The following is a 25,168-nucleotide window of genomic DNA, read 5'->3' on the forward strand; positions in this document are numbered from 1 at the left end:
GAACTCAGTTCGGTCGTGGACGCTGTTCCTGGGAGGGCCATGCTGATTGTTCATGGGGACTTCAATGCTGGTACCTGCAGGGACGGCAACGAGGCATGTGTCGGTCCTCACGGCTCTGGAAATGTCCCCAATGGGGAACGTGACATCAACTCCACCATGATGCTTGACTTTGCCAGGAGTCATGGTTTGAGGGTTGGTGGATCATGGTTCCAGAGGCCGGATTCGTGGCGTTGGACCTGGTATGCAAATACCGGCCTGGCCTGATTTAATTTGAACCCGAGGCTGAGAACATAACTTGCTCTTGACCGGAGTTGAAGTTACCTTGGTGATTTTAGCCAGGTGACGAGAGCCGCCTCCATAACCCTGCCTTGAGACGCGGCAAAGCTCGCCAAGGCCAAAACATTGATCTCACTTCGTAATACAGTGGGCCGCCTCTGCTGATGTCAGTGTAGAACTTTTTCACAATGCCACAGAAGAAGCGAGACCTCCGGCCCCAAAAGAAGCCGCAGCCCAACTACTTCTGGGGGACTTTTGTGCCATATCTTGAGAGGTGTGCACGGGAGAACAGCTCGCTTGGTCCACGCGACACGTCAAGAAAAAGGACTAAAGAACCGAATTACACTCAACACTTGGGTGTGCAAGTTCAGCTGGAGGTTGTCGTCGAAGCTCAGGTGGAAAGTGCCGTTGCCAAGTTTCCATCACCTGGGCTGAATCCAATTGAGCATGCTTTTCACTTGCTGAAGACCCTGTCCCAATATTTATGAACCGGACTGTCAATGGAGCTCCTCAACTGACTTCTACATTGTTCCTCGACACTGTCTGAGAATAAAAGAGACAGATTTGAAAGAGAGAGAGTGAGGACGGGAGGGGGGGGGGGGGGGGCTCTGGGGTGCCGCAGCGGTCCAGTGGGTCTCGCCGGCGACCATCGTCGCTTCTCCATCCTCGTCGTCATTCCGACACGAGAGAGAGGGTGAGGGACGGGGGCGGGTCGTTTGGTTAGCCAGGACCTCATCTTCATCATCCTCTTCATCATCATCATTATCATCGTCATGCCGGCGTGGCGGAGGAACCTCAGCTTCTGCCTGCAGCGGTTGCACGAGGACGGTAGGGAACCACTACGCTACGATGCATGCGTGCACGCTGCGCACGTGTGCGCGCAGACTTTTCTGGATGCGAGTTTGTCGTCTGCACCTTTGCCTCCCCTGGACGACGTGCTGAGATTGCGTGCGTGCGTGCGCGTGACATGCGCATGCGTGGCTTGTCAAAGTAAATGTGACCATGCAGCGATCGTGTTCAAACGAAAGGCAGCGCAGTGTACTCGTGGTGGCCATGTCTGGTGAGTTTTCGGGTTCCAATCCGTGCTGTGGCGTTTATGTTATATAGCGTCATTCAAGACAAAATAGTTTGTAGCTTTCAATGTTCATGTGCGTATGCCACCGGTCCAGTGCAATGCATTGTGTAAAAATCATTTTGAAAAATGAAATTCATTGTTTAAATGCAGTTGAATCATTGTACAAGTTGTACATTTGTTGTGGTTCAGTTCTGCTGTTCAAGTGTAGGCCACAGTCTGGTAGCTTTTATTGAGTTTGCCCCCTAGTGGCCAGGTAAGGCGACTGCACTTGACGTGTGCTCTTGCAGTATGTGTGTGCGTGCGTGCGTCTGATGCCATGTAAATGTTTGATCCTAACATCTCATTCCCTTGTGGCTGGCAAGATGATGTGTGCATGCGCGTCAGGAAGCGTGTGTGTCCCAGAGGCCTTCAATCAGCGTTCAGGCGGCGGCGGGATCATTTCAGGATGCAAACAATTATGACTTGCGTGTGATGTGCAAGAAGAGGAAGCGAGGGATGGCAGAAAGCAAGATGAGAGAAAAGCAGCAAGTTTCAGACGCTCTTTTCATTTAGAAGCCGCAGGTCTTACTGCTAAGTGTGTGTTTTGTTGTGTTATGGTACTGTCTGCTATACTCGCGGTTCGTTCGACACCTGCAGATTCTATTTGCTAGCTGGATGCAAACACATACAGCAAACGCCATGGATGAGCTACGGGCAATAATTCATCGGTTTGATGCTGCCTCAAATAACGAATCCCCAATTTGCTTAGTGACGCAACTACAGCTTCCTCATTCGAAAACGTTCTGTGTGTGTGTGTGATGCGTGAAGAAAGCATGTAGCCGCGGGTTAGCAGTTTTGGTCGTAATTGGATCTGACCATGGGTCACGCGGCGCAAACAACAAACTCGTCTTCCGTTTTGCTGTCTCACATGCACGCAGGAGTGCAAGGCGGCGTTGCGAGTTCCGGTGCTGGGCTGATTGCTTTTCGCGGATGCCATGAAATCTCCTTGTTCAACTTGTACCTGCTTTTGACGCCCCAAAGTGAGATTGGTCGGGTGGCCGATCTACGGCTGTTCAGGCGTCCATTTTGCAGCAGAAGGTTCCGGGGCCCATCTGGCCACACGGGACGTTTTCTTCTTCGCGGCTTTTCACTTATCGCGGGTGGTCTTGGAACCAATTATCCGCGATAAACGAGGGGTTACTGTATTGAGATAATTTGGGGGTTATAATTAATAGTCTATTTTTCTGAAGGAAATCATGGTTATTAAAAATAAAGTTGTGATGTATGAATGCAATGCAACCTTTTCTTTCTTCTCTCTTTGTGTTTGGACAAAAACAATTTGAATGAAAAGGAGCAGAGAGAAGAAAACACCTTCAATTTTCTAGCCCTTGTTTGGGGATGTCTTTAGATTTCACGTTGTAGTTAGCTTCTATTGAAATACAATTGTTATCTTTTTAACTCCAGTCACAGACCAAACTGTTTAGATCTCAAAACTCATCAATACGTTCATTTGCATATTTGGACCTTTTTTGTATCGGGGGAAAAAATAGACATATTGTTTATTGTTGCTTTTTTTGAAACCGTCTTTGTGTGTATCCCGGCGAGACTGCACATGGACAGCGCCAGCGCCCACTTTGGCCTTTGTGTTTACGCTCCATCAAAAGGACCCAAGAGCTGCTCGCTTTTCAATTGGTCCACTTGACATTTCCAATGGGAGAAGAAATTCAAATCAATTCCAAACAAATCTTTTGTGTTGTTCAACAACTTCTCCATTCATGACGTGTGTGTTGACATAGCCACAGTTGTGTGTGTTTACATGTGTATGTGTGTCTCTGCACGTGTGTGTGTGTGTTCTTTGCCATTGTGTACTCATGCGTGAGCAGACCGGAATATTCCGCCGGCTGCTCCTCCTCTGTGCCTCGGACTCCGGCGGCAGCAGCATCTAAACTCACGCACGCACATGGCGCCTTTTCAGGCGTAATGACCGACTTGTAGCTCGTCAATGAGATGCTGCGGCGGCGCAGCGCCGTCTGCGGCACATTTTTTCAATCCGTCATGACGAGGGAATTCAAGCTACGTCGGTGCAAATCATCTTGTTGGTTGTGAAGGCTTCCCGATGGGAGGCCGTCATACCGGTGGCGGATGCGCAAGAGCTTTCCGGTTGTTGGCGGCGTCCAGTCATCATGGCAGCAGATTAGTCTGAATGTGAAGTTGCCTGCACAGTATAACAAAGCTCCACAACCAGAAAGAAATTCTCTGCTACTTTGGGTTAACCTGTCAATGGTTGCCTGCGCAGTAAGCGCCACAACAAGAAAGAAATTCTATGCTGGTTAGCCTGTCCATGGCGTTTGTCACTATATGGTAGCGCTGAGCTAGCGGCGCTTGTTGAACACGTTACAATGCTGACTTCTCGTTTTGTGCGTACGCTACCGTCCTGCATGTGTTAGGGGTCATCTCTGCTCCCTTTTGTTGGCCTTTGTGTTAGCATTAGCCTAGCTCACTTTGGTTAGTACCTGAAGACCGTTGGCGACGTAGCTCCGCATGATTGTGTTGAAATATTCCATTTTAACTTGTTTTAATGTTGTGTGTCAGTTTCCCACTGAATGGTGGCCAACGTTGGACGCAATCTTTTCTCTTGTCGTGTCCTTACTGTTGCTTGAGTCTGCCGGAACATGACAACCCCTGTGGAAAAATAATCAGCGTCTAATTCCAAGCTATCAAAATTGATAAAGCGTGGGAGCGAAGGAAAGCAAAGACAGAGTCTCTTTGTGCTGACGCGTTGAATGGAATGGAGGGCGGCCATACTTTCCTGGCCCTGCACTGCGACAGCAACAATCCACTCACGAGTCCAATTGACACGCTAATTACCGCAAAAAGGAACTAAAAGCGCGTTTGTGAGTGCGTGTGCAATTCTGCAGGTTGCATCACGGAATCCCGCTGGGAGATTAATTTGCATAATCATTAAACCGGAGCTGCTTGCCCAACATTGGAAACATTTGCAACTTCTTGAGCCATCGCTCATTTCACGTCTGTGTGTGTGTGTGTGCGCGCGTGTGTCACTCCTCTCGTTAAGTGAAGTGGTTACATCAATCTCATGATGATGACATTTTCAATCTGACCTTCTTTAAAATGAGAATGAATTTGTGCTTAGCCCAAACGCAGAAATCATACTGTAATGAATCATATTTTGTCCTAATTGAAACGAATCCAGTCATCGGGTAATGGATGTAATCGGTCTCAAGGATGAATTGTACTTGGCATACAGATTCATAAGAGATCGAATCACAACATTGGACATATTTGGTGCGGTCGTTTGACTCGAAAATGTGATTTTGTGGCCTTGTGGGGTCGGTCGCTCGCTCGCTCTTGTGCGCCCGAGCGACTGTTTGACATTAATAACGCTCATCGTCATCCTCTTCCTCCACATCCTCAAAGAAGTCGGGCCATGCGACAGAGGACTAGGAGCTGCCATCGCGCTGGCTTTCGTTCTTGACGCCGACGTGGAATTATCAGGAAGTCACGCTGCAATACGATGGCGTTCACTTGTTGTGAGTGGCCGCACGATGAGGCGCAATCGTTTTATTCCTCGATGTTGTTCAGTTGTTCGTGCCTTCGTTTGAGCCGCATACGATGGCGTTGTCACACGTACGTGGTCACACATTTGCAAGAAGCCATGCAAAGTAGACTTTCTATCCAAGGATCTTTTGATTACACCTCCACTGAAACAATTCATGTCATCATTTGGAATGTTGTGTGTGTGTTGGCACGTCTGTGTGTGTTAGAGCAGTTGATGAGCGAGTTAATCGGTCGATGTGATGGACTAACAAATGACCCTGTGCTGTTTGTCACGGTGAGTCATCGCATATGAGCTCACTCCAACGACCACTAGAGGGCGCTACAGACAAGGCGCATGTCACTACACACTGCAACGCGCCTGTATGCGCAGCGTGATTGAGTGCGTGTTTTGTTTCCGTATATATTATACAAAAAACAAAGAAACAAACAAAAGAAATACAACACACACGCATAGAAAACAAGCGCTACGAATATGTCCTCCTGTGGTAGCTGTCACGCTCACGCGCACACACGCTTGACAATTTCAATGGCAACACGGCTCCTCTCTCCGTCACTTTACGCAATGCTCTTCCTTAGCCTTTATGTATCCTCCCCGGCGCGCGCACGCACTCGTATACCCCCCCCTACACGCGTGCACATCTTTAGGTCACTGTGTTAATTAATTAGCTGCATGGGGTTAATGGAAAGCCTGTCAGGAGTCTGCAGCGTGCTCAGGCCACATTTTAATGAATGCGCAATACACAACTCGGCAAGCCAAAGAAAAAGCTAAATGTGTGTGTGTGCGCGCGCGTGTGTGTGTATGCGTGCGCGTGTGTGTGTGTGCGTGACCCATTTAACTCAGCTGTATGCCACCGACGCACTCCACAATTTGCTCTGTTACCATGGCAACACATGCTTCAAACATGCTTTGTGTGCATGCATGTGTGATTTGTTGAGTGATGTGTGTACATGAGTAGGTGTACCATGAGTGCATGTTGCGATTATGTGCTACACAGTGTCTGTGTGAGTGTGTGTGTGTGTGTGTGTGTGTGATGCCATGTAAGTTTGATCCTAACATGAGTGCATGTTGCTATTACGTGCTACACGGTGTGTGCATATGTGTGTGTGTGTGTGTGTGGGGGGGGGGGGGGGTCGTGACTTTAAATGTGAAGCAGTGTGTGGCTTATTCTCCAAGGTTCTTCTCAAACTCTGCTGGCACAAAGGGCTGCCATCGGATGAGTTGATTGATCACTTTGATTGGCCGTGGCTGAAGTGGCCGTGACCACTCCCACAGTGACGCAGCCCTCCCTCTTGCACTTGCACACGCCGTGCATGCTTTGCAGAAGCCGATCTTTGGGTGTTTCCCAGCAAGCAATTTGTGATCTGAACGAGCTCGTTCCCCGCGTCCTCTCTTGTATAATGCGCTTTTTCGGTCTGCTTTGATTGGAATTGATGGTGTCATATGGAAGACTTCCTGTGTCCTTTTTTTTGGTGGGTCTACTCCTGATGGACATGTCCAGCAAATTTCAAACTGCTAAGTGAAACGGGAGCTGAATATTTTTATGTTTTTGCCCCCTGAATCCGGTTGGTCTCAACTTGGCCAACTGAGCCTAATACGGCCTCTTCAAAGCAAAATGACTTTTTTGAAGACGTGGCATTCCAAAACATTTTTGTGCTTCTACTTGGGAATCCAGAAGGCACCAGGAACTCCGGGAGCATTTTATTGGCGGTCACATTTCCAAGCACGTCCTGAACAACATAACTTGAGTTTTTACATGTGGGTATGCTGAGAGTTCAGGATGCGGAGATGGAGGTATGCACACACGCGCACTTGCACACACAGAGGGAAGAGACGAGAGATGTGAAGCATCTCCCATCATCAAACCCTCAAAGCGCAAAAAGCTCGAGTCTCACGTCTCTCATCATTCGACTCTGCGAGCTCCGAGGGTGAGGAGGAAACAACCCGGCGGGAAGGCGGCGGCGGCGTGCAGAGGAAGAGAAAGAAGAGGTTCCTTGTGGAAGACGAGGAGGAGGCGGAGGAGTTTTGGCTTAGTCAGGATGGACAAAGTGATTAAGATGGTGACCAGGATGTCGCCCAGGAACAAGAGGCGAGAGGGAGGAAGCGTGGCGGTGGCGGGGCAGCTGCGGCAACGACTCTGCCTCCGCATGGGCGGTGAGTGTTTGCATCGGGGATGTTGTTGTCATCCTCTTTGAAGTCAACTCTAGTTTTCTGCTGACTTGTTCCACTTTTGCACCACACACACGCGCACACGCACACACACTGGCCATGTCTGACCTCTTTGTTGCATCAAAGAGATTTAAATCGAATGCTCTATGATTTAGTTTGTCTTGGTAGAAGATGAGGAAGCATGCGCTAACACTGCCTCTAACAAATGAAGCTAACGAATGAATTGCAAAATGCAAGCTTTCGACAAAAGCGTCTTGGAAAATGGAGACTGGTTAGAGGGAAAAGAAAAATGGAGCATTCCGACGTGCTGCAGATCAACGGTCAAAATCGGTCATCAATAGCAGACTTGGCATCCATCCGGACTCACACTTCAACTAGCCTTAACAACCCAAATTGAATCGAGAGATTTAGCTCTTATTGCTCATCTTTCATCTGGATGGCCCCTTGATTGTCGCATGAGCTGGCCGGAGCACTTTCCTGTCTGGCCAAGAGGGTCCACCTGCAAACGTGGGCGTCGATCTGCTGCCATCAAAGGCTTCACCAACAATGTGTTCACCATTCACATTTTAAATGTCAACTTTCAGACTGAGACGGAAATTACAAATTTCATCATCGCACAAATAAGTGAGTGCACACTGGCCGGTGGACGCCCAAATAGAAAAATAACAAAAGTCCAACATCCTAAAGTTAGACAGACGCTATAAAAGTGCCCCAAAAGTTAAATGTCCAGAAAACCCCACCCAAAAATTGAAACGGCTCAAAAGTCAAATGGCTCAAAATGGAAAAAAGCTCTCAAAGTCAAATGCTTAAGGCGGTGTGGCTTCGTTTCACGCCACTTAACACACGCCAGCTAGCGAGTGAGTGGAAGAGAGAGAGCGAAAGAGAGAGAGAGAAAGAGAAAGGGGGGGCGGTAGATAGAAGGATGCTGGAATCTCTGGCTTGCTTCTTTCACCATGTGACTTCTCCACTCGCTGAGCTCCACCGAAGGAAAAGGGCCAAGAAGGAAGGCAGGATGTTCTCCATGTCGCTCAAGTGCCGCTTGGGGGTCATCAGGCGCCACAACAAGGGTACAGCCTGCCTGCCTGCGTGTGTGCGTGCGTGCGTGCATGAGTAGCTGCAAAGTGTGTTCAGCAGCAGGTGGGTTTTGTGCAAAGTTTGCATCCTTCAGAGTGGATGTGTTTTCAAAAATGCGCGTGTGGGAGGGGGGGGGCATGCACGGGAGTGTGTTTGTACAATGCCTTTAGTGTAAATGCATCAGGTGTGTTTTATGCAGAGTTTGTATCTTATATCTGCCTGTACCTGAAGAGGTGTGTGTCCATTGTTAGTGTGTGTATGCGTGTGTGCATTATTAGTGTGTCTGAATGTTAGTTTGGGTCTGAGTCAAAGTGTTTGTACATTGTTGGAGTGTGCATGTGTGTGGGAGTGCAGCTTGAGGCTTGTTGTGCTGACCTCACTGTGTGTGTGTGTCTTAATATTGTTCTTGTACGTGTGTGTGTGTGTTTATAGCCGCCTCCTCCTGCTCAAGTATTCAAGTGGCTGATAGCTTTTAGCCCCAAATTCTTCACAATAAACTTTATTTTTATTTATTTTTTTTACTATTTTCGTCATGATGAGCTTTCCGTGCGGAATTCTCCAATATGGACAAGGTTGAAAGTGTGAGCGGATCAAAGATTTTGGATGTGACTCCATACATAATAATAATAGTAATCCAGAGAGCTGGAACCGAGGTAGTGGACTCACTCGCTTATTATTGCCTTGCGGCAATTACCTTCTGCCCGTCGTCAGCTCGAGTTTGACTCGGTAGCACAGCGTTTGGCACAAAGCGGCGGCCGCCGTGTGGCCGCTGTGCCCTTCACGGCGAGTTCATCATTCGATGCAGCTTGAAATGGGTTGGAATCCTGCAAAAGTGGCCCCAGCACTCCATCGCTCACACTCTGCTCTTAGTTCGGGTCAAATCTTTGAACGCAAAATAAAAATCATCCAACGTGCAGAGGCTAGTTTCCTTAGCCTGTTTAGGGGGGATTGCATTGTTAGCATGGAGCTAAACTGAATTTATATATGTCCTTTGTGGTTGGGGATGTCTGAAGGTGTAGTCGCCTGTCTTGTGTGCAGGCCCCATGCATTCGATTCCCACATATGACCGTGTGAGTGTGTACCTTTAAAAAAAAAAGTCCTTTGTGGTTGTTTGAAATACCCAATGTGTACTTGGAGCAGTTGTATGTCAAATGAGTTGCTCCAAAGTCCAAGCAAAATAAAATTGGCAGAAGGGCAGCTTGTATTTTGAAAATGTCTAAAGTGACGTGACGCAAGGCAGAACTGATTCCAGAGTAGGGAATAAGTGAACGTTTGAACGCCTGCTCCCGAATCGTTGTGGCGCGTCGGCATTTTTCTATGACTGTAAGCGGCAAGTAAGATCGTACTTGGCTGGAGGAAGACGAGCACGGTGGCTGTTGGCACTTGTCCACAACTTTGCCTGCTAAAGTGCAGCGGCAGCAGTAACAAGCTCCCAAGTGGTTTTCAGGTGGGAGCGGTCCTCAGGTCATTGGCGCGTCACTCACATTAATGAGGCGGCCGTTTGCTAACTCGACCTCTTCCAGCGCCAATTAACTGCTGACACGTAAGGGGCAGGACTTTTATCAGCCGACAGCTGGAAAAGGGAAAATTTGGCAAAAAATGCCAAAACTGCCTTACTGTCTGAAAAAAATGAAGACAAGAAAAACGTCTTTGAAGCATGACGGCTGCCGTTTGCCCCTCCCTCACCTGTCCCCTTCTCCTCGACAATGCCGTTTTGGCACGATATCATCTACTTACTTTGTAAGCAGTTTGCCTGCTCGAGTCAATTTCCATTGTGCAAAGTTTCTTTTTTTTTGAGGGCGGAAATGAAATTTCTTTTCATCTGATGTGAGCGTGTGTCTTTGATGAATGTTTTATCCCATCAAGACAGATTTGTGACACATTGGGAGCACACGCCGCTCATTAGGGGCGGAAGGTGAGCCTTAGCGACGAGTCAGACACATTTTCATAATGAATGATGACAAAAAACACACAAATGAAGGAAGGATGGGTAAAAAAAGAGACAGTAGAAAAAGAGAGCAAGTGTGCTTGCTTCAAGATGTTTGTTTGTCACCACCAGTTTGAATTTTCTGTAAAACGAACTCAGACAATTTGATATTGTATATTTAGTCAAAGCATCTCATTTCACCTTAGCAAAGTCCACTGGCTTAATGCTAATGCTCAAAGCCCAGTGCCACAGAGGGGCAAACGGAAATGAGCATTTATTTCGTGATCATACTTACTCAATGACTACGTTTTTAAAAGAAATACTGCGTTGTATTTTGAATTCTACCTTCACTTGATGTTTTCCTAAAAAATATTTTCACCATTTAGAGCCAGACGTAAAACGGGTGCAAGTCAGATGACGTGACCCAAATAGTGGATTTAGTGAAAAAAAAAAAGATTGCAAAGGTTTCATTACATTTATTTGAAGCTAAACAAGTTACTGACGTTCTTGAGATGTAACTGACTTTGCGTTTAGCGACTTTGTCTGCTTGCGTTTAGCGCTCAAAGTAGCTCAAAGCTTGTTGAAAAGTTGCAAGGCAAGCAGATCCTTCAGGACCATTGGCATCATGTGCTGTTTGAAATTGAAATTCAATTCGCAGCCACTAATCATATCATACAAGTAATGACGTGCGCTGCTAATGATTCGCGTCTTTAGTTCATCGTTTGCGATGAGATACAGCGAAAAAAAGTCTCCAGTAATAATCATATTATTAACCGCATGACTTTGACATTTTTCTGATTAAATTGCCGTCCCCGGAATAATTATGCAAACTGTGAAATGACGAGGGCCGCATGGGAGTCATGGAAGCTCCTGTCAAAGACGCACGATGGGATTTTTGGGTCGCATGTTAACCCGCCGACGCTGTCTTTTGTGGCGACGAAAATGACTTGAAAGGGAGACAACTCGCCTGCGTCAAGAAGCTGCCGCGCTCAGTGCGCCCCCATTCATACATCAAATGTCTTGACAAAGCCAGCGCCGTTTGAAAACAGCTTCACACAAGTGTCAGTTTGGCAAATAGTTTGTACGGAAAATCTCACCACTAGAGGCCTTGTGCCGGGCACGTGCACGCACACTTGGGGGGACGGGTGCCCAATACATTGTCCCAAACCAGACCTCTTGTTGGCAGTTCTTGCAGCAGCAAAAAGCGCTACCATTTTCAAAGCTTTTCTCTTCAAATGAATTAATTGCACTGCATGTCTTGAATATTTGATGCTTTTTTTTTTTTGACCCACGCAAAATATTTCTGGATCATTTTTCTTTCTTTTTTTTGTGCCTGAAAATAATGAGCCTGCTTCATTATGCGCCAGATGAATGTTGCTGGCTGGCTGTTGCTAATAGCCAACAACATTAAGTCGCAGTGACATACGAATATGGAAGCCACTTGCTAGCCGTCAAGTCAATGTTTGCTAACGTTAGCGGCCACATGCTTCCAAAACTATAAAACGCTGACTTTAGGGGCAACTTTTAGAAAAGAATTTCACAAACTTGAGGACATTTTGCCCATTATTGGTGAATCAACAAACCCCCCCCCAAAATAAACCTGTGCAAAAAAACACACACCACCACCCTAATGGTAGGACATGTCTTAGTCTTTCACCAACCAACTGACACCACCATTTTCTTCCCCATCAGACGGCGTCACATTTCTGCTTCTCTCTCAGATGCATGAAAACATCTTTTTTTTCATTGGAACACTTTTTTTCCCGCTGTTTGCTTCAGATGTGAAGCGAGCGACTGCGCTTTTCTTCTCACCCGCACCACCAGCGCCATGCATGCTGACGAGAGAAAATAAATCAAGCTCCCTCCCGCTTGGTTGTTTTAAGGGCCTTAAAAGAGTCACCCGCCCGCTTTGACAGCGACGAGAAGGAAGACGAGTTCTATTCTCATTCGCTGTCCTCTTTGCCTTGCGACACCTAAAATAAGATCCTGTGATCTGGCAGGGATCACAGCAAACGTATACGTCGCTGCAATATGCTTAAAAAATAAATCAGCTGATGTTTGACTTGACCTGTCTCCTTGAAGCTCGAGCTTCTGACAGCAAGTAAGTCCTCCTTGCCAGTAGTTGGCGCTGCGCTGTGGTGATTTGATGCATTTTGTCTTTGCTCACAATTATCTGTTGTTGGAGTCATTGAAATGTTATGCATCAAAACAACTTGTGGAATTGTTGAGAGGTCGTGAGTGATTGAACAACGTGGCATCTTCGCCTCCTGCGGTTTGTGGGTCAGAGTTTGCAACAGGTTTGGCCCATGTTGTGTCGCATGCTAACGGGCAGCGGTTAGCCTTTGTTCTCTACCAAGAGAGAGGCAGTCTGTCATTTGGCAGGCCGCTCACCTCGCACCACTGCTGGCGTGTGCCGGCTCTCATCTTTGATCACCTGGTGCTCCCCGGCAGAATCGAGCTGGTGCCGCAAAAAGAAGACAAGAAAAAAAAACTGGGGCATCAAAAGTCCCGAAGGCTTTGAGCTGCAACTTTTTTGTGCATAATAAGAAGCAAGGAAGATGGTGCAATGACAAAAAAAAGTCGTCACAGAGACCAAGAACAAACCGGAATAAGAAATGGGCCCGTGCCTGCGCTAATAAAATAATCATAAAACGAAGTTGATTACGCAGCTGAGCAGTCGACGTTTAGGGGCGAGCGAGTGAGTGAGCGAGCGAGCGAACGAGGGGAGCCGCCAGAAGTGGAGCTTCCTTCTCTCTTCTTGCTTCTGCGCTCCACATTGAGTAAATCCCGTCTGCAAGCGGTGGCGAGGTGGCGAGCTGGCCAGCATGCTTTTCCTTCAGGCCATCTTGAAAAGGCGGCTTCTCCTGCAGAAAGGTCAAACCAGCAACTTCATCCTCAGCTGCAACTTTGCTTTTTTTTTTTGGGGAAGCTTCCATCCTCCGTGGCATCTGCATGTTTGGAAAACTTGACGCCAAATGTATCATTTCTCCCCAGAAGTCATTCTTTTTCTAAATACTGAATTTGAGCATCCGTTCAGCCGGTTGGACATTTCTACCGATTGGGGTTTCCGTGGCAACGTGCCGTCACTCGTTTCTACTTCTGAAAGGTTTTGTGTTGATGTTGACGTGATTTTGTTATTTTCCTTCTGTTTTCCACATGCGATTGTGGCAAATCTTCAATTTCCTTTTGATTTCTTTGCGCCGGTGGCAGATGGCGCGACTCTTTGCGTAGATGTTTGTCGGTTAGCCCGAGAGACTCGCTCGGGTCCCCTCTGATGATTTATTGATGGATTTGGGGATCTCCGGCTTTGAAGTCAAGCCCGGAGACGGCGAGCAAAGGCAGAGAAACGGGGACGACGCGCCGCCTGCCGCCTTTCCGGCTCGTGATTACGACTCGGCAGATGTCAGTCGCTTGTACCGCTTTTATTGATCAGGTGATTGACAGGTGTCGCTGTGATGTGGCTATAAGCTGACCTTTGATCTCAATTTCCTGTTGATTTGGTGGTGCTTCTGAAAGCAAAGCGGCGCATTCGGTCACACTGGCGCAAGCTTTTGTTGTTTCCCGTCTGCGTCCCGCCCCTTCCTGAGCCTTCGCCGCCTTCCTCTCACTAATGCAGATGCACCTCCTTTGATTTTGTCACGAGAGATTAATTAGCGCGGCAGGAGGAGGGTATTTATACCGATGGCCACCGGAGGGAAACAAGATGAAGGCTGAGGCAGACACAAGTTAACGAGAGCCGATTCAATATGCAGACTTTGATTTTTGAATGAATGAATAACTTGCTTGATCAAATCTCCATGTGATTGTTACCAACTAATGTGACGCAAATTTAATATGTTTGCTGGCTCGAGTCGTTTCTATTTTCTGCTGTTTTCCGGCCAATTTCATGTGTTTGCTGGCTGAATGTCCGTTTGCTGACTAAGGTTTGACTTTTTCTGGCTACTTTCATCTGCTGCTGTCTAATTTCCAACAGTTTAAGGCGAATTTTGACATTTACTGCTAAAGTGACGTGGTTTTTGCCTGGTGTCATGTCGTCATGCTTCCTGGCTCTCGTGTCACCTGTTTGCCAGGTCATTTCTTCTGTTTGTGTGCTAATTTCATGTTTGTTGTCTAAAAACGTTTGTCGCTTCGTGCCACATGTCGATAAAGTAATTTCTCATGTTTGCTGGCTCGGTCATCACGGCGCTTGGGTTATTTTGCTGTTTGCTGGCTCATCTCAAAAGTTTGTTTTGCTAATTCCACGGTTGCTGGTCACATTTGTTTCCTCCAGGCTAATTCCTCATGTTTGCTAACGTCATGCTATTACTTACTGGATGTAGTGTCACCTGTTTGCAAGTCAATTTCACATTTGCTTGCTAAAGTGTCCCATTTGTTTGCAGACAGCATCCTCATCTTCATCTTCATCAGTCAGGTGCGCACGCCCCCACCGGAGTCAAGCTGCCGTTTGCCACTTCAAAGTTCTTAGCGGTAATCCTCAGAGTGGGGATTCATTTGCACTCCAATCCTTCCGGAGGAAGACCGAGATAAGACCACCACCTCAGACCACCACGTGTCTGTCTGTATACATGTAGTGTGTGTGTGTGTGTGTGCGTGTGCGTGTGTGTGTGTGTGTACAAGTACACTGACATGAGTCACTCTCAAGAGTGCTTAATTTTCCCCTGCTTCCCTCTTTTTCTTTTTCTTTTTCTTTCTTTTCTTTCCCAATGATCGTCACACACACACCTGGGTGTGGTGAAATTTGTCCTCTGCATTTAACCCATCCCCGTGTGATTTCAATCCATCCCCTGGGGGAGAGGGGAGCAGTGAGCCGCAGCGGTGCCGCGCTCGGGAATCAGTTGGTGATCTAACCACCCAATTCCAGAAGGTGTGGCTATGTGAGCTTCCAAAAGTTAGGAGATACGGATGTGAGATTACAGGGAGGCAAGGATGTAAGGCTGCGAGGACGTGAGGATGCAGGTGAGGATTTGAGGGTTCAAGGATGCGAGAATGTTGGGATGTGATGTTACGAGGACGCGAGGAGACCTGGAGGCTGAGCATCGAGAAGGATGTGAGCTTGTGAGGTGAAGAGAGGAACGGTTGCCTGATGTGATGATGGAAGAATGCAAGGATACGGCTTGCGAGTGATCTAGGATGTTAGGATGCGAGCATTTGAGAATGGAGGAGAGCTGGAGGTGTGGCTCGTCGTGCAAGGCTTTGCTGACGACGACTTGATAAAGTGGTCAGAGACAGTCCTCATATTTCTATCATTTTTTGAAGCCCCTCCCCTCCTGTGTGCCCATGATTAGTTTGATTATTCTCACCTGCCTCTTGTTACCTGTGGTGTATATAAGTCCTGTCTGCCCCTCACGCCCCGCCGGATCATTGTGTGTTGTTGTCTTGATGTCTTTTGGTTCCTGTTGTCTTGATGTCTTTTGGTTCCTGTTGTCTTAATGTCTTTTGGTTCCTGTTGTCTTAATGTCTTCACGTCCTTTGTTTCGCGTCCCTGTCGGTTAGTCCTTTTGTTATTTCGTTAAGTCATGTCAGTTTGCCGAGTCTATTCGTTTGTTTTGCTGAATAAACCCTGGTCCGAGCTGCATTTGGTCGCCCTGCTCAATCCGATCCGTGACAGGCACTTGAGCAAGGAAGGAAAAACATATCCTCATAAGTCAGGCATTTGTTCCGTTGAATGTCTTATCTGCTGGATGTTTTGTATCTATGTGTCATGGCGTTAATGAGCTGTGCCTTATGTGTAATGGAAAAGTTACCAAGCTGTGTGTGCCGTGTCTGTGGAGCAACTATGTTTGTAGAAATTAATACGAATATTTAGACATTGCCGTTGCTCCCTTTTCAAAGGCAATTTCTGAGATTTTGTGCTCGTGCTGACGTTCATCCTCTCACGTGACCACGGTAAGCCGCTTTGTTAAAAAAAAAAAAAAAAAAAAATCCCAATGGAAAGACAAATTTCAGCAGACCGCAGCTCACTTGGCCGTGGAGCGAGTAAACTCGGACGAGCCGCGTGACATTGCAACGTTGTGCGGGCGCATTTGTGTGGATGTCATTGTGTTCATGCTCGCGTGCACTAGTTTTTGTTTGCACCTGTGTAATTGTGGGCATGTGTGTGTGCGTGAGAGAGACCAAAAAAAAACCTATCCCATCATTTGGCCTTTGCAAGCAGTCGTCACAGCTCCCGTGACAATGTTGCGAGTGAACTCCTCAGCATGGGGTTGGAAGTGCGCTCCCTCACGGCTTGTGTGCTGCTGTTGTGTGCAGATGATGCACCGTATGGAAAGACCAAGGACGTCTCTGGACCAGAACACACCGCCACCTTGAGGAGACACAGTATACCAGGCATGTAGCACGACTCCTCAGTGCAATGGGACACACGCATGCACATGCACACTAATCTGTGTGTTGTGTGTGGGAGAGTTAATCTCTCGACGAGTACACTCCAGTTTTATGCAAATATGACACCCAGTGTGATTCATTAGTGAACACTCCTCCCTGCAGTGCACTTGTGTGCGCATGTTTTTTTGGGGGGGAAGCACCTCACTGATCCTGAATGTCGCCTCGAGGGATTCAGCTCATTTTGCTAATCTCTCACAGAAACGCTCCAGCTCACCTAGTTTGTGTGTTTGTGTTTGTGTGCGTGTGTGAGGGCACGTGTTTGTTTTTGTACGCGCGTGTGCGTTTTGCTTAGAAGCACTGCGGGGAGTGACGATGGTGGAGCTGGTGAAGAAGGAAGGCAGCACGCTGGGCCTGACCATCTCGGGAGGAACCGACAAGGACGGCAAGCCGCGGGTCTCAAACCTGCGGCCAGGCGGGCTGGCCGCTCGGTACGTACGCGCGGGAGGGCGGACGAGGGCGTAGACGTGACGGCTGTTGCGAACTTCAGGAGCGACCAGCTGAACGTGGGCGACTACATCAAGTCGGTCAACGGCATCAACTTGACCAAACTGCGCCACGAGGAAATCATCAGTCTCCTCAAGAACGTGGGAGAACGAGTCCTGCTGGAGGTGGAGTACGAGTTGCCGCCCACAGGTGTGCTGCTCGCTTTGTCCACAGCAAGGTTGTTGTGGGCACGCAACTAAAACACATCAAGTCATTGACAAGCATTTTCGTGAACAAATTCATTCCAAAAACGAGCCAAAACTACAAACTAATTCTTGCAAAACTTGAGTTCCCCTTCCATTTTTTTGAATTGCCTTCAATGTCTTCTTCTCATAGCACCAGACATCACGTCAAGCGTGATCTCCAAAACGATCGACATCTGTTTGCACAAAGAAGGGAGCAGCTTTGGCTTCGTGGTGAGAGGTAAACCAGTTGCAGCACAGAACAGATTCCAAGGTTTTGGGTGGAAATGAGCTCCAACTTGCCAAAAACAAAGAGCTCGAGATGCTAAGCTAACAAGGTTGCTCCTGGTTGTAACTGATCGTCATTGTAAATTGCTAGCCGTCCGTTCGTCCACGCTGTCCTCTAATTTTGTGAGCCGTATGCAACGCTAGCTTAGCGTCTTGATTTGTCTGGACTGCAATAACCTTTCTGTCCCCAGGCGGCAACCACGAGGACTGGCACAAGTCGCGCCCCCTGGTGGTCACGTACGTGCGCCCTGGCGGCCCCGCAGACAGGTAAGGTCACGAGCGCGCACACGCCTGGACGCTTTCATTCATAAGCAGAAGAATATGCCGACATCTTCCTCCTCAGCTTCCAACAGGATGACACTGCAAACTATTTTTACTCTGTCGTGTCTTTGAAAGAAAAGGCAAAGTGGGACAGCAGCAACAGAAAATAAGAAGAGATGATTCTTTCCAAAGGGCATCAGTGCTTTTTGTATTCCCGTTCGTGTAGACGTGCACACTTTGTCTTTCATGTTTGTTTTTACAAGCCTATGATGACCAGCTTTGTTGTCTGCTTTTATTGGTCTTCATGTGTCTTTGAGGCACCGTTGACCTTTTTATTTCTTCACAATAGCCATTTTTGTGTCAAAATTAAAGACAGCCTTTATAAAGCCAACCATCCCCAACAGAGCGTTTTCCACCTGCTCGACATTCCTCAAGAGTGACCCGGGCATCAAAGACACGGTTTTCGCTACGGCCTCGCTATCTCCTCCTCGAGGCTCAGTTGAGCAAGGAAAATTGCCTCCAAAATGTGGGTCAGCCTGGAGGAAATGAGGCCTTCACGCTGCTTTATATCCCATTTATGTGCCAGTCGGGAGGCAAGTTAAGCCTCACTTTCACGCCGTACAGCCCTTAAGAGTTCTTCTGCCGTTGATGAGGAAAAGGCTTAAAAATGTGGGCGAAGAGAACATTGCAAGTGGGAGCGGTCGCAACATTCGTCTGCTGACTGCATCGGGATGGCAACCGGGTGAAACATCACCACTGGAATCTTTTTATTTTTTTTATTTTAAATTCAACTTCACAGGCCACTTTGCCACTAAAATTTAGTAGGCCTGACAGGCATGACTGCTTTTAGCGTAGACCCACCAAAAAGTTTCCAGAGCAGCAACAGTGGCAGGTTGTCCCTTTCCAGTAGTCCAAAGCCTCCATATTTGATCCGCTCGCTACCAAATTTTCCCGTGTGTGTTTTCAGGGAGGGCACGCTGCGCCCGGGCGATCGCCTGCTCAAGGTGGACGGCGCGCCGCTCCACGGAGCCTGCCACAGCGACGCCCTCAGCGTGTTAGCTCAATGCGGGCAGGAAGCTCTGCTCCACATCGAGTACGATGTCCCCGTCATGGGTGGGTGCACACATGACCCAAGCGTGTTTTTCAAACCTGCACCCAAGACCATTTTGCTCGCAACTCCATCGCTGACACTCGCAAACTTTCAAATGTGGGATGTTTGTCAATCCAACAGACACGTTGATCAATGCGTCAGGCCCTCTCCTGGTGGAGATGGCCAAGCCTCCGGGGGCCGCGCTCGGTATCACCCTGGCGTCGGCCGGCCATCGCGGCAAGCGAGTCATCGTCATCGAGCGGGTCAAGCCCGGAAGTGTGGTGGACAGGTACGGACGTCTCCACCTAAAAAAAAAAAAAATCGCGATGACGGTGCTTGCGCTCAGATGCGGAGCGCTGCACGCTGGGGACCACCTGCTGTCCATCGACGGGACGTCCACGGAGCACTGCAGTGTCCTGGAGGCCGCGCAGCTCCTGGCCAGCACTGGCGAGCTGGTCAGGCTGGAGATGCTCCCTGCGCAGCAGACCCGGTTGACCGGGAACCGGCTGCATGACACCGGTGCGAGATTCACTCTCTAACGACTCGCGAGTCGACCGACTGACTTTGAACAAAAGGCAAAGATCCACAAACGTCACGTTTGCGTGTGTGCGCACATATGTTCCAGTGAAGGTTCACAAGTCGGACCACCCTCACCCTTACTCGTGGGACCCCTGCGCCAACTTGTGTCCACCACCCGCAAACTGTAACGCCAGTGCCAGCCCGCACAAGTCGTGGACCTCCTCTAACAACAACCACCTGGACTACTGCAAGTGTGAGCAGGCGTGGTGCCGATGCAGCCGTGTGTCGTTGAACACACCAGCGCAAACGTGTCGCCTCCTCTTCTGTCCGCAGCGCTGGTGTCTACCAATTTCTCCGCGGGCTCCAGCAGCACGTCGGCCCCGAGCAGCCAGGGCTCCAACACGCTCCCGAGGCCCGCCGCCCCCGCCAGCCCTCGGAACTCGCTGCTCAAGCGCAGACACAGAAAGAAGGACCACAAAAGCTCCCGTGAGCTGGCGTCTTCATTTAGCAGCTGCCGACATGAAGATTGTTTGAAAAAAGAGCAAGTTGTTTGTGTGTGTCAGTGTCGCTGGCGTCCAGTTCGTTGGGTCCGGGCGGTCAGGTGGTCCACGTGGAGACGAGCGAGGTCATCCTGACGGGGGATCTCCTCAACGGCTTTGGCGTCCAGCTGCAAGGAGGAATATTTGCCACCGAGACGCTTTCGGCGCCACCGCTCATTCGTTTCATCGAGCCCGACAGCTCGGCCGAGAGGTGAGACCCAATTGGCTGGATGGGGCCCGAGACAGATAGATAGCCCACCGAGTAGAATCTCTGCACCGCGAGGCCACTCGCACCCCTGCTAACAGCGCTAATTAGCTGCGGGGATCGATGAACGTGGAGACATCTTCCATTGTGGGTGACGTCGCCGCTGCTCGGCAGGTGCGGCCTCCTGCAGGTGGGCGACCGGCTGCTGTCCATCAACGGCATCGCCACCGAGGACGGCACCTTGGAGGAGGCCAACCAGCTGCTCCGCGACGCCGCGCTCACCAACAAAGTTGTCCTGGAGATTGAATTCGACGTGGCAGGTGCGTATGGCCGACGGGCCTTGACGGGAAGCAGACTCTGACTATATCCTGTCCCACCCCGCACCTGCAGAGTCTGTGGTGCCCAGTAGCGGAACTTTCCATGTCAAACTGCCCAAGAAAAGGGGCGTCGAGCTGGGACTCACCATCAGTGGTAAGAACAAGCTTTTGCTCACGCGGCCAAGTGTTTACCTTTGCTACCTGTAAAAAGAAGATGGCTTTTTTTTGTAAGTATCGGCTGTGCCAGTTAGTTGCTCTGTTGGAAATGTTCATGGCCAGTCAGTCTGTCGATCGACCTGTTCATCACACTCAGTTGGGTTGTCAGAGAATGCAATAGCGCCCACATGTGGTAAAATAGAGTATCTACTTGGGGAGTATCCTGCTTCTGAGGCTTCATATATCGGAAATGTTTTTTTAAATTTTTATTCACGTATTTTTTTGTATCTGCAGCCAATAAAAAGGCAGGAGAGCCTCTCATCATTTCCGACATCAAGAAGGGCAGCATGGCACACAGGTAAGTGGAGACCTCTCTGTCACACACTTCGGGTGGAGCATCCTTTCATTTAAGGAGCTCCTCGCTGTGTGATGGAGCACGGTGACGTATTTTGTCAGGAAGAAGTGATCATCTTAAGTTGTGCTATTCCACTGTCGTCGTAATATTGGATTCCTTCAGGACGGGAACTCTAGAGCCGGGTGACAAACTTCTGTCCATCGACAACGTGCGTCTGGAAACCTGCACGTGGGAGGAGGCTGAGAAAATCCTGCAGCAGTGCGAGGAGCTGGTCAAGCTCAAGATCCGCAAGGACGAGGACAACTCGGGTGAGACCTCGGCACCCACTGACAAAAAAAACGACTCAGAACCTGGCACTTCAAGCAATTTGTGATAAAGCCTTGAAAATACTTGAGAAAACACTATTATTTTAAGGTTAAAAAATGTGTGTGTTCCAGAAGAGCAGGAGACGTCTGGCAGCATCATCTACACGGTGGAGCTGAAGCGCTACGGAGGCCCGTTGGGCATCACCATCTCGGGCACGGAGGAACCCTTTGACCCCATCACCATCTCCGGACTGACCAAACGAGGCTTGGCTGAGCGGTATAAGCACGCAGGCTCCAAAAGTTGACTTAGGAGCTTTGCTTGATATGTTTCCCTCCCTTTGGCAGGACGGGCGCAATCCACGTGGGCGACCGCATCCTGGCCATCAACAGCGTGAGCCTGAAGGGCAAACCCCTGAGCGAGGCCATCCACCTCCTGCAGATGGCTGGCGAGAGCGTCACGCTCAAGATCAAGAAAATGATCGACAGTAAGACGCCAAAGCGTGTGGCAGGTCTGGATGTGTCAATTTGGTCAACCTGGTGGTGGGAGATGAGTTTATTTTTCATTTTCTTTTTTTTTCTCCAACAACTTTTCCCCCCACAGGACTCACTTGGCTTTCCAATTTTTTTTGCCCTTGTTCTAATTTCCATTTGCCTTGTCGCTAAGACGCAGACGACAGGAAGGAGAGCGACGCGGACGACGCAACAGAGAACGAGCTGAGTGACGGCGAGGACGACGACTTGACCGACTTGACGGACAGCCAGCAGACCAGCAAACTGTCGGAACTTTACGCCACCACCATCCCCAGCGTCGACTCTGCCATGGACTCCTGGGATGGCTCTGGACTGGACGCCGGATACTGTAGCCAGGGTAAGGTTTCCTGAAAAAGTCATATATATGTATATGTAGTTGAATTTATTTCCGTGACGCAGGCACGTACAGCCAGCAGACCTCCACTGGCGTGGCCCTTCACCCTCATGAGTGGCGCAGCGCCAAGCAGCAGCAGGACACCACTACGCCCCCTGCTGGCTGCCTGAAAAATTACCCTTTCAGCGACGGCGGCTTCAGCGAGGATGAGTGGGAAAAACCGTTGGGGTGAGAGAGCAAAAGCTGAAGTTCATTCTTTCATCTTCTGAACCGCTTATCCTCACAAGGGTTGCGGGAATATGAACTTTAGCCAACCATAATCCTCACCCCCCATCAGATTCCTTGGCCAACCGTCAGACGGAATTTTGCTGGACCCCGACGACAGTTTCTGGTGTCAGGCCCTGGAGGACTTGGAGACCTGCGGCCAATCAGAGCTGCTCAGAGAAATCGAGGTAAGTTACCATATTGCGTAAAGCCAAATGACAAAGCAATGACACAAACAAATCACAGGAAAATAAGTCACACAAAAAATCCACATTCAAAAACTCACAAAGTTACTCACAGCTAAAAACTCACAAAGGGAAAACATTCACAAAAAGTCACGCAATGAAATCCACCATCATGTGATTGGTCTCTGGCAGGCGTCCATCATGACTGGCACAGCCATCAGTTTGGGCGTCGAAGGTGTCAGCAAACCTGCGAGCGATGCCATCCTCAGCCATGGCCGGATGAGCCCCTTGCAGCGAAATTCCCTCCACCATCAGGGGGCGCTTCTGCACGAGGAAGGTGCGTGAGCCTCATGGCTCACTTAGGCCAATGTCTCTGCGCCTTTATTGCACTTCTTTCACATGAAAAGCAAAATACTGGGGCAAAATGTCAGCATTTTGGTGGCTAAAACCCCCCCACCCGGCAGATGGCGACCCGGAGATGCACTTCCACCCGGACGAGCTGCTCCGTGTGGGGACGTGCCTCCTCCGGGATGACATGGTGCCGCTCCAGCAGCACGAGCGGGAGTCCAAGTCCAAGGCGGGCTCCTTGAGGGTTTCTGAGAGGACTTGGGAGTCGCGGCGCATCAAGGAGGAGATGCAAGGGCTATTGTCGCCCACGCCTCTGGAGTTGCACAAAGTCAGCGGCTGCCGGCTAGCAATGCGAGTGGAAGTTGTCATTGGCGCCGGGCCTCACATCCGTTTGGCTTTGGCGCCCCCTGCAGGTCACTGTGATGAAAGATCCCGAAAGCGACGACTTTGGCTTCAGCGTGTCCGACGGCTTCCTCGAGAAGGGAGTTTACGTCAACATGGTCCGTCCGGACGGACCGGCCGACCGCTCGGGCCTCCGACCATATGACAGGATCCTTCAGGTGCCGCCCGTTGTCATAATTTTTCTGATCTCTGTTAAAGGTGGGCTCCTCGAGCCACACGAATTGACTCCAGTCAGACTTATGACTTTGTTGGCTAAAAGGTCTTCCAGACTTGACGTAGTGGATTTGAAGATTTTTCGATCTGTTTTAGGTGAACCACGTCAGAACTCGGGACTTTGACTGCTGCCTGGCGGTGCCGCTCATCACGGAGGCCGGCGACCGGCTGGAGCTGGTAATCAGCCGCAACCCGCTGGATGGTGCCGAGGACAACGGCAGCGCTCTGTACCGGCACCCCCTGGACCTGTAGCACATGCGCTCAGGTCGACGTCACTGTGAGAGGAAAAACAAAACCACATTTGGGCTATGTTGGGCTGTTCATCTGAAACTGCAGACTTGAAGTTGTTGAAGTATTTTCTTTGAACGCCTTCTATGTGCAGGGCGATGCATTTTCAGCCGACAAGCGCCGGGTTTCTCCTCGTGGTGAGACAGGACACAGTCGCGAGAAGGTTCAGTGTGTCATCTTGAAGGCATTGTACCGTGATGTCATCACAATGCACTCTAAGGGAAAAGGCTTTATGTGCAGTAAGTTTCCAAAAGACAGCTGCCTGTCCCAATGCTTTTGTTCAAGCACATTTTCAAGTCATGGTTGTGTCCCAAGACTTTTGTTCACTTTGTCCCAATACTTGTGTACAAGCACATTTTAACTTCCGGGATGAGTCCCAATATTTTTGTCCAAATTGAAAGATTTTCATCCACAGACGTCCTGCGGCCGTCCAAATTCTACATGTTGTGGTTACCACGGCAACAGCTGAATTTGCAGGCCTCTTCTGTGAGTGCTTCCTGCCTTTCCAGGCTTTGCGTTTCCATGCGGAAACTTGCACAGTCATGAGGTCGCTCTCAAGTAGCTCAAATCCACCAAGTGTCTCCCCACCCCCCCCTATATTTTTAGTCCCACACATTCCTTCCTGCAGCTTTACATCAACGTCAACTGCTGCTGTTTTCTTCCGGAACGTCGCCCTCTCTGTGGCAATTATTTGAGGATTAGTGGCGCTAAGAGGGGCCTTCACGTCCGTCACATGAACTCGTCAGCCTGATCATGCCCACCGCGCACCCCCGCCATGCCATTAACCACACAAACACAAGAAGTCTATTTTAGTTCTCCGACGTTATGGCGAGTTCAGGGCACCCCTTCTTCCTCAAAAGCAAGTGAAGAGCAGAAGAAATCGACACATTTTCAAACGCAGTTGGCGCACCATTTCGCACCTACCCAAAAAGTATCAAAAGAAAAAATGATCAAACTAATGCTCAACCTCACACCCTGTGTGTGTGTGTGTGTGTGTGTGTGTGTGTGTGTGTGCGTGCGTGTGTGCGCGTGCGTGCGTGCGCGCGCGTGTGCGTGTGCGCGCGCGCGCGCGCGTGAGAAAACATGAAGCACAAATTGGTAGACTGTAGTGTAAATTGTCATAACCTTTTACATGAAGACATTTTGTAAAGCAAAAAAAAAAAAAAAATTCTTGAGAAAAGCCTTCCAAAAGTCTTGTGTTGGTTTTCATGTATCTGTAACGCGTGTGTGTGTTTTTCTATGCATCTCAATGTTCAAGTTCTAGAAGTAAACATTTTCTGGGGCTAAAGGACGATCACTGTAAAATATTCAAGTCTCGACTTTGTTTTAATGATATGCAAATGATGTCCTCCAATATTACAACAGTCATACTGTACTTAGTGAATTGGCAACTTGAAAAGCTCAAAATAGCACTCGATATGATTAGACTTTCCCGAAACATACGT

At 49.1% G+C, this 25,168-nt stretch overlaps 1 protein-coding gene across 3 annotated transcripts; it reads left to right on the top strand.

The window, feature by feature from the left end:
• The first annotated feature begins 6,733 nt into the window (after positions 1-6,733).
• On the top strand, positions 6,734-24,729 carry grip2b (glutamate receptor interacting protein 2b). 3 transcript variants are annotated; one of them, XM_037251253.1, is made up of 26 exons: positions 6,734-7,058; positions 16,324-16,401; positions 16,751-16,886; positions 16,946-17,091; positions 17,278-17,364; positions 17,603-17,678; positions 18,640-18,785; positions 18,904-19,051; positions 19,109-19,281; positions 19,388-19,534; positions 19,615-19,767; positions 19,845-20,031; positions 20,200-20,345; positions 20,416-20,496; positions 20,793-20,856; positions 21,016-21,161; positions 21,294-21,435; positions 21,504-21,643; positions 21,823-22,026; positions 22,089-22,251; positions 22,361-22,475; positions 22,665-22,809; positions 22,937-23,148; positions 23,234-23,380; positions 23,532-23,721; positions 23,772-24,729. In XM_037251253.1, the coding sequence occupies exons 1-25, from the start codon at positions 6,944-6,946 to the stop codon at positions 23,685-23,687; spliced, it is 3,453 nt and encodes a 1,150-aa protein (XP_037107148.1). In that variant the 5' UTR covers positions 6,734-6,943; the 3' UTR covers positions 23,688-23,721; positions 23,772-24,729. The 3 variants fall into 3 exon arrangements, with proteins under 3 accessions (XP_037107148.1, XP_037107147.1, XP_037107150.1); XM_037251252.1 differs by having other exon boundaries at positions 6,741-7,058; positions 21,291-21,435; XM_037251255.1 differs by having other exon boundaries at positions 6,741-7,058; positions 16,754-16,886; positions 21,291-21,435.
• The last annotated feature ends 439 nt before the right edge of the window (positions 24,730-25,168 follow it).

The sequence above is a fragment of the Syngnathus acus genome, chromosome 5 (genome assembly GCF_901709675.1).
Source record: "Syngnathus acus chromosome 5, fSynAcu1.2, whole genome shotgun sequence".
Taxonomy (NCBI): domain Eukaryota; kingdom Metazoa; phylum Chordata; class Actinopteri; order Syngnathiformes; family Syngnathidae; genus Syngnathus; species Syngnathus acus.

What these genes read in the sequence shown, in the direction of transcription:
- grip2b (XM_037251252.1), top strand. Translation starts at nt 6,944, where the DNA reads ATGGACAAAGTGATTAAGATGGTGACCAGGATGTCGCCCAGGAACAAG. An exon ending in CCACCTGGACTACTGCAAGT is followed by an intron (nt 19,535 to 19,614) that starts GTGAGCAGGCGT and finishes TTCTGTCCGCAG; the next exon opens with CGCTGGTGTCTACCAATTTC. An exon ending in GAGTGGGAAAAACCGTTGGG is followed by an intron (nt 22,252 to 22,360) that starts GTGAGAGAGCAA and finishes ACCCCCCATCAG; the next exon opens with ATTCCTTGGCCAACCGTCAG.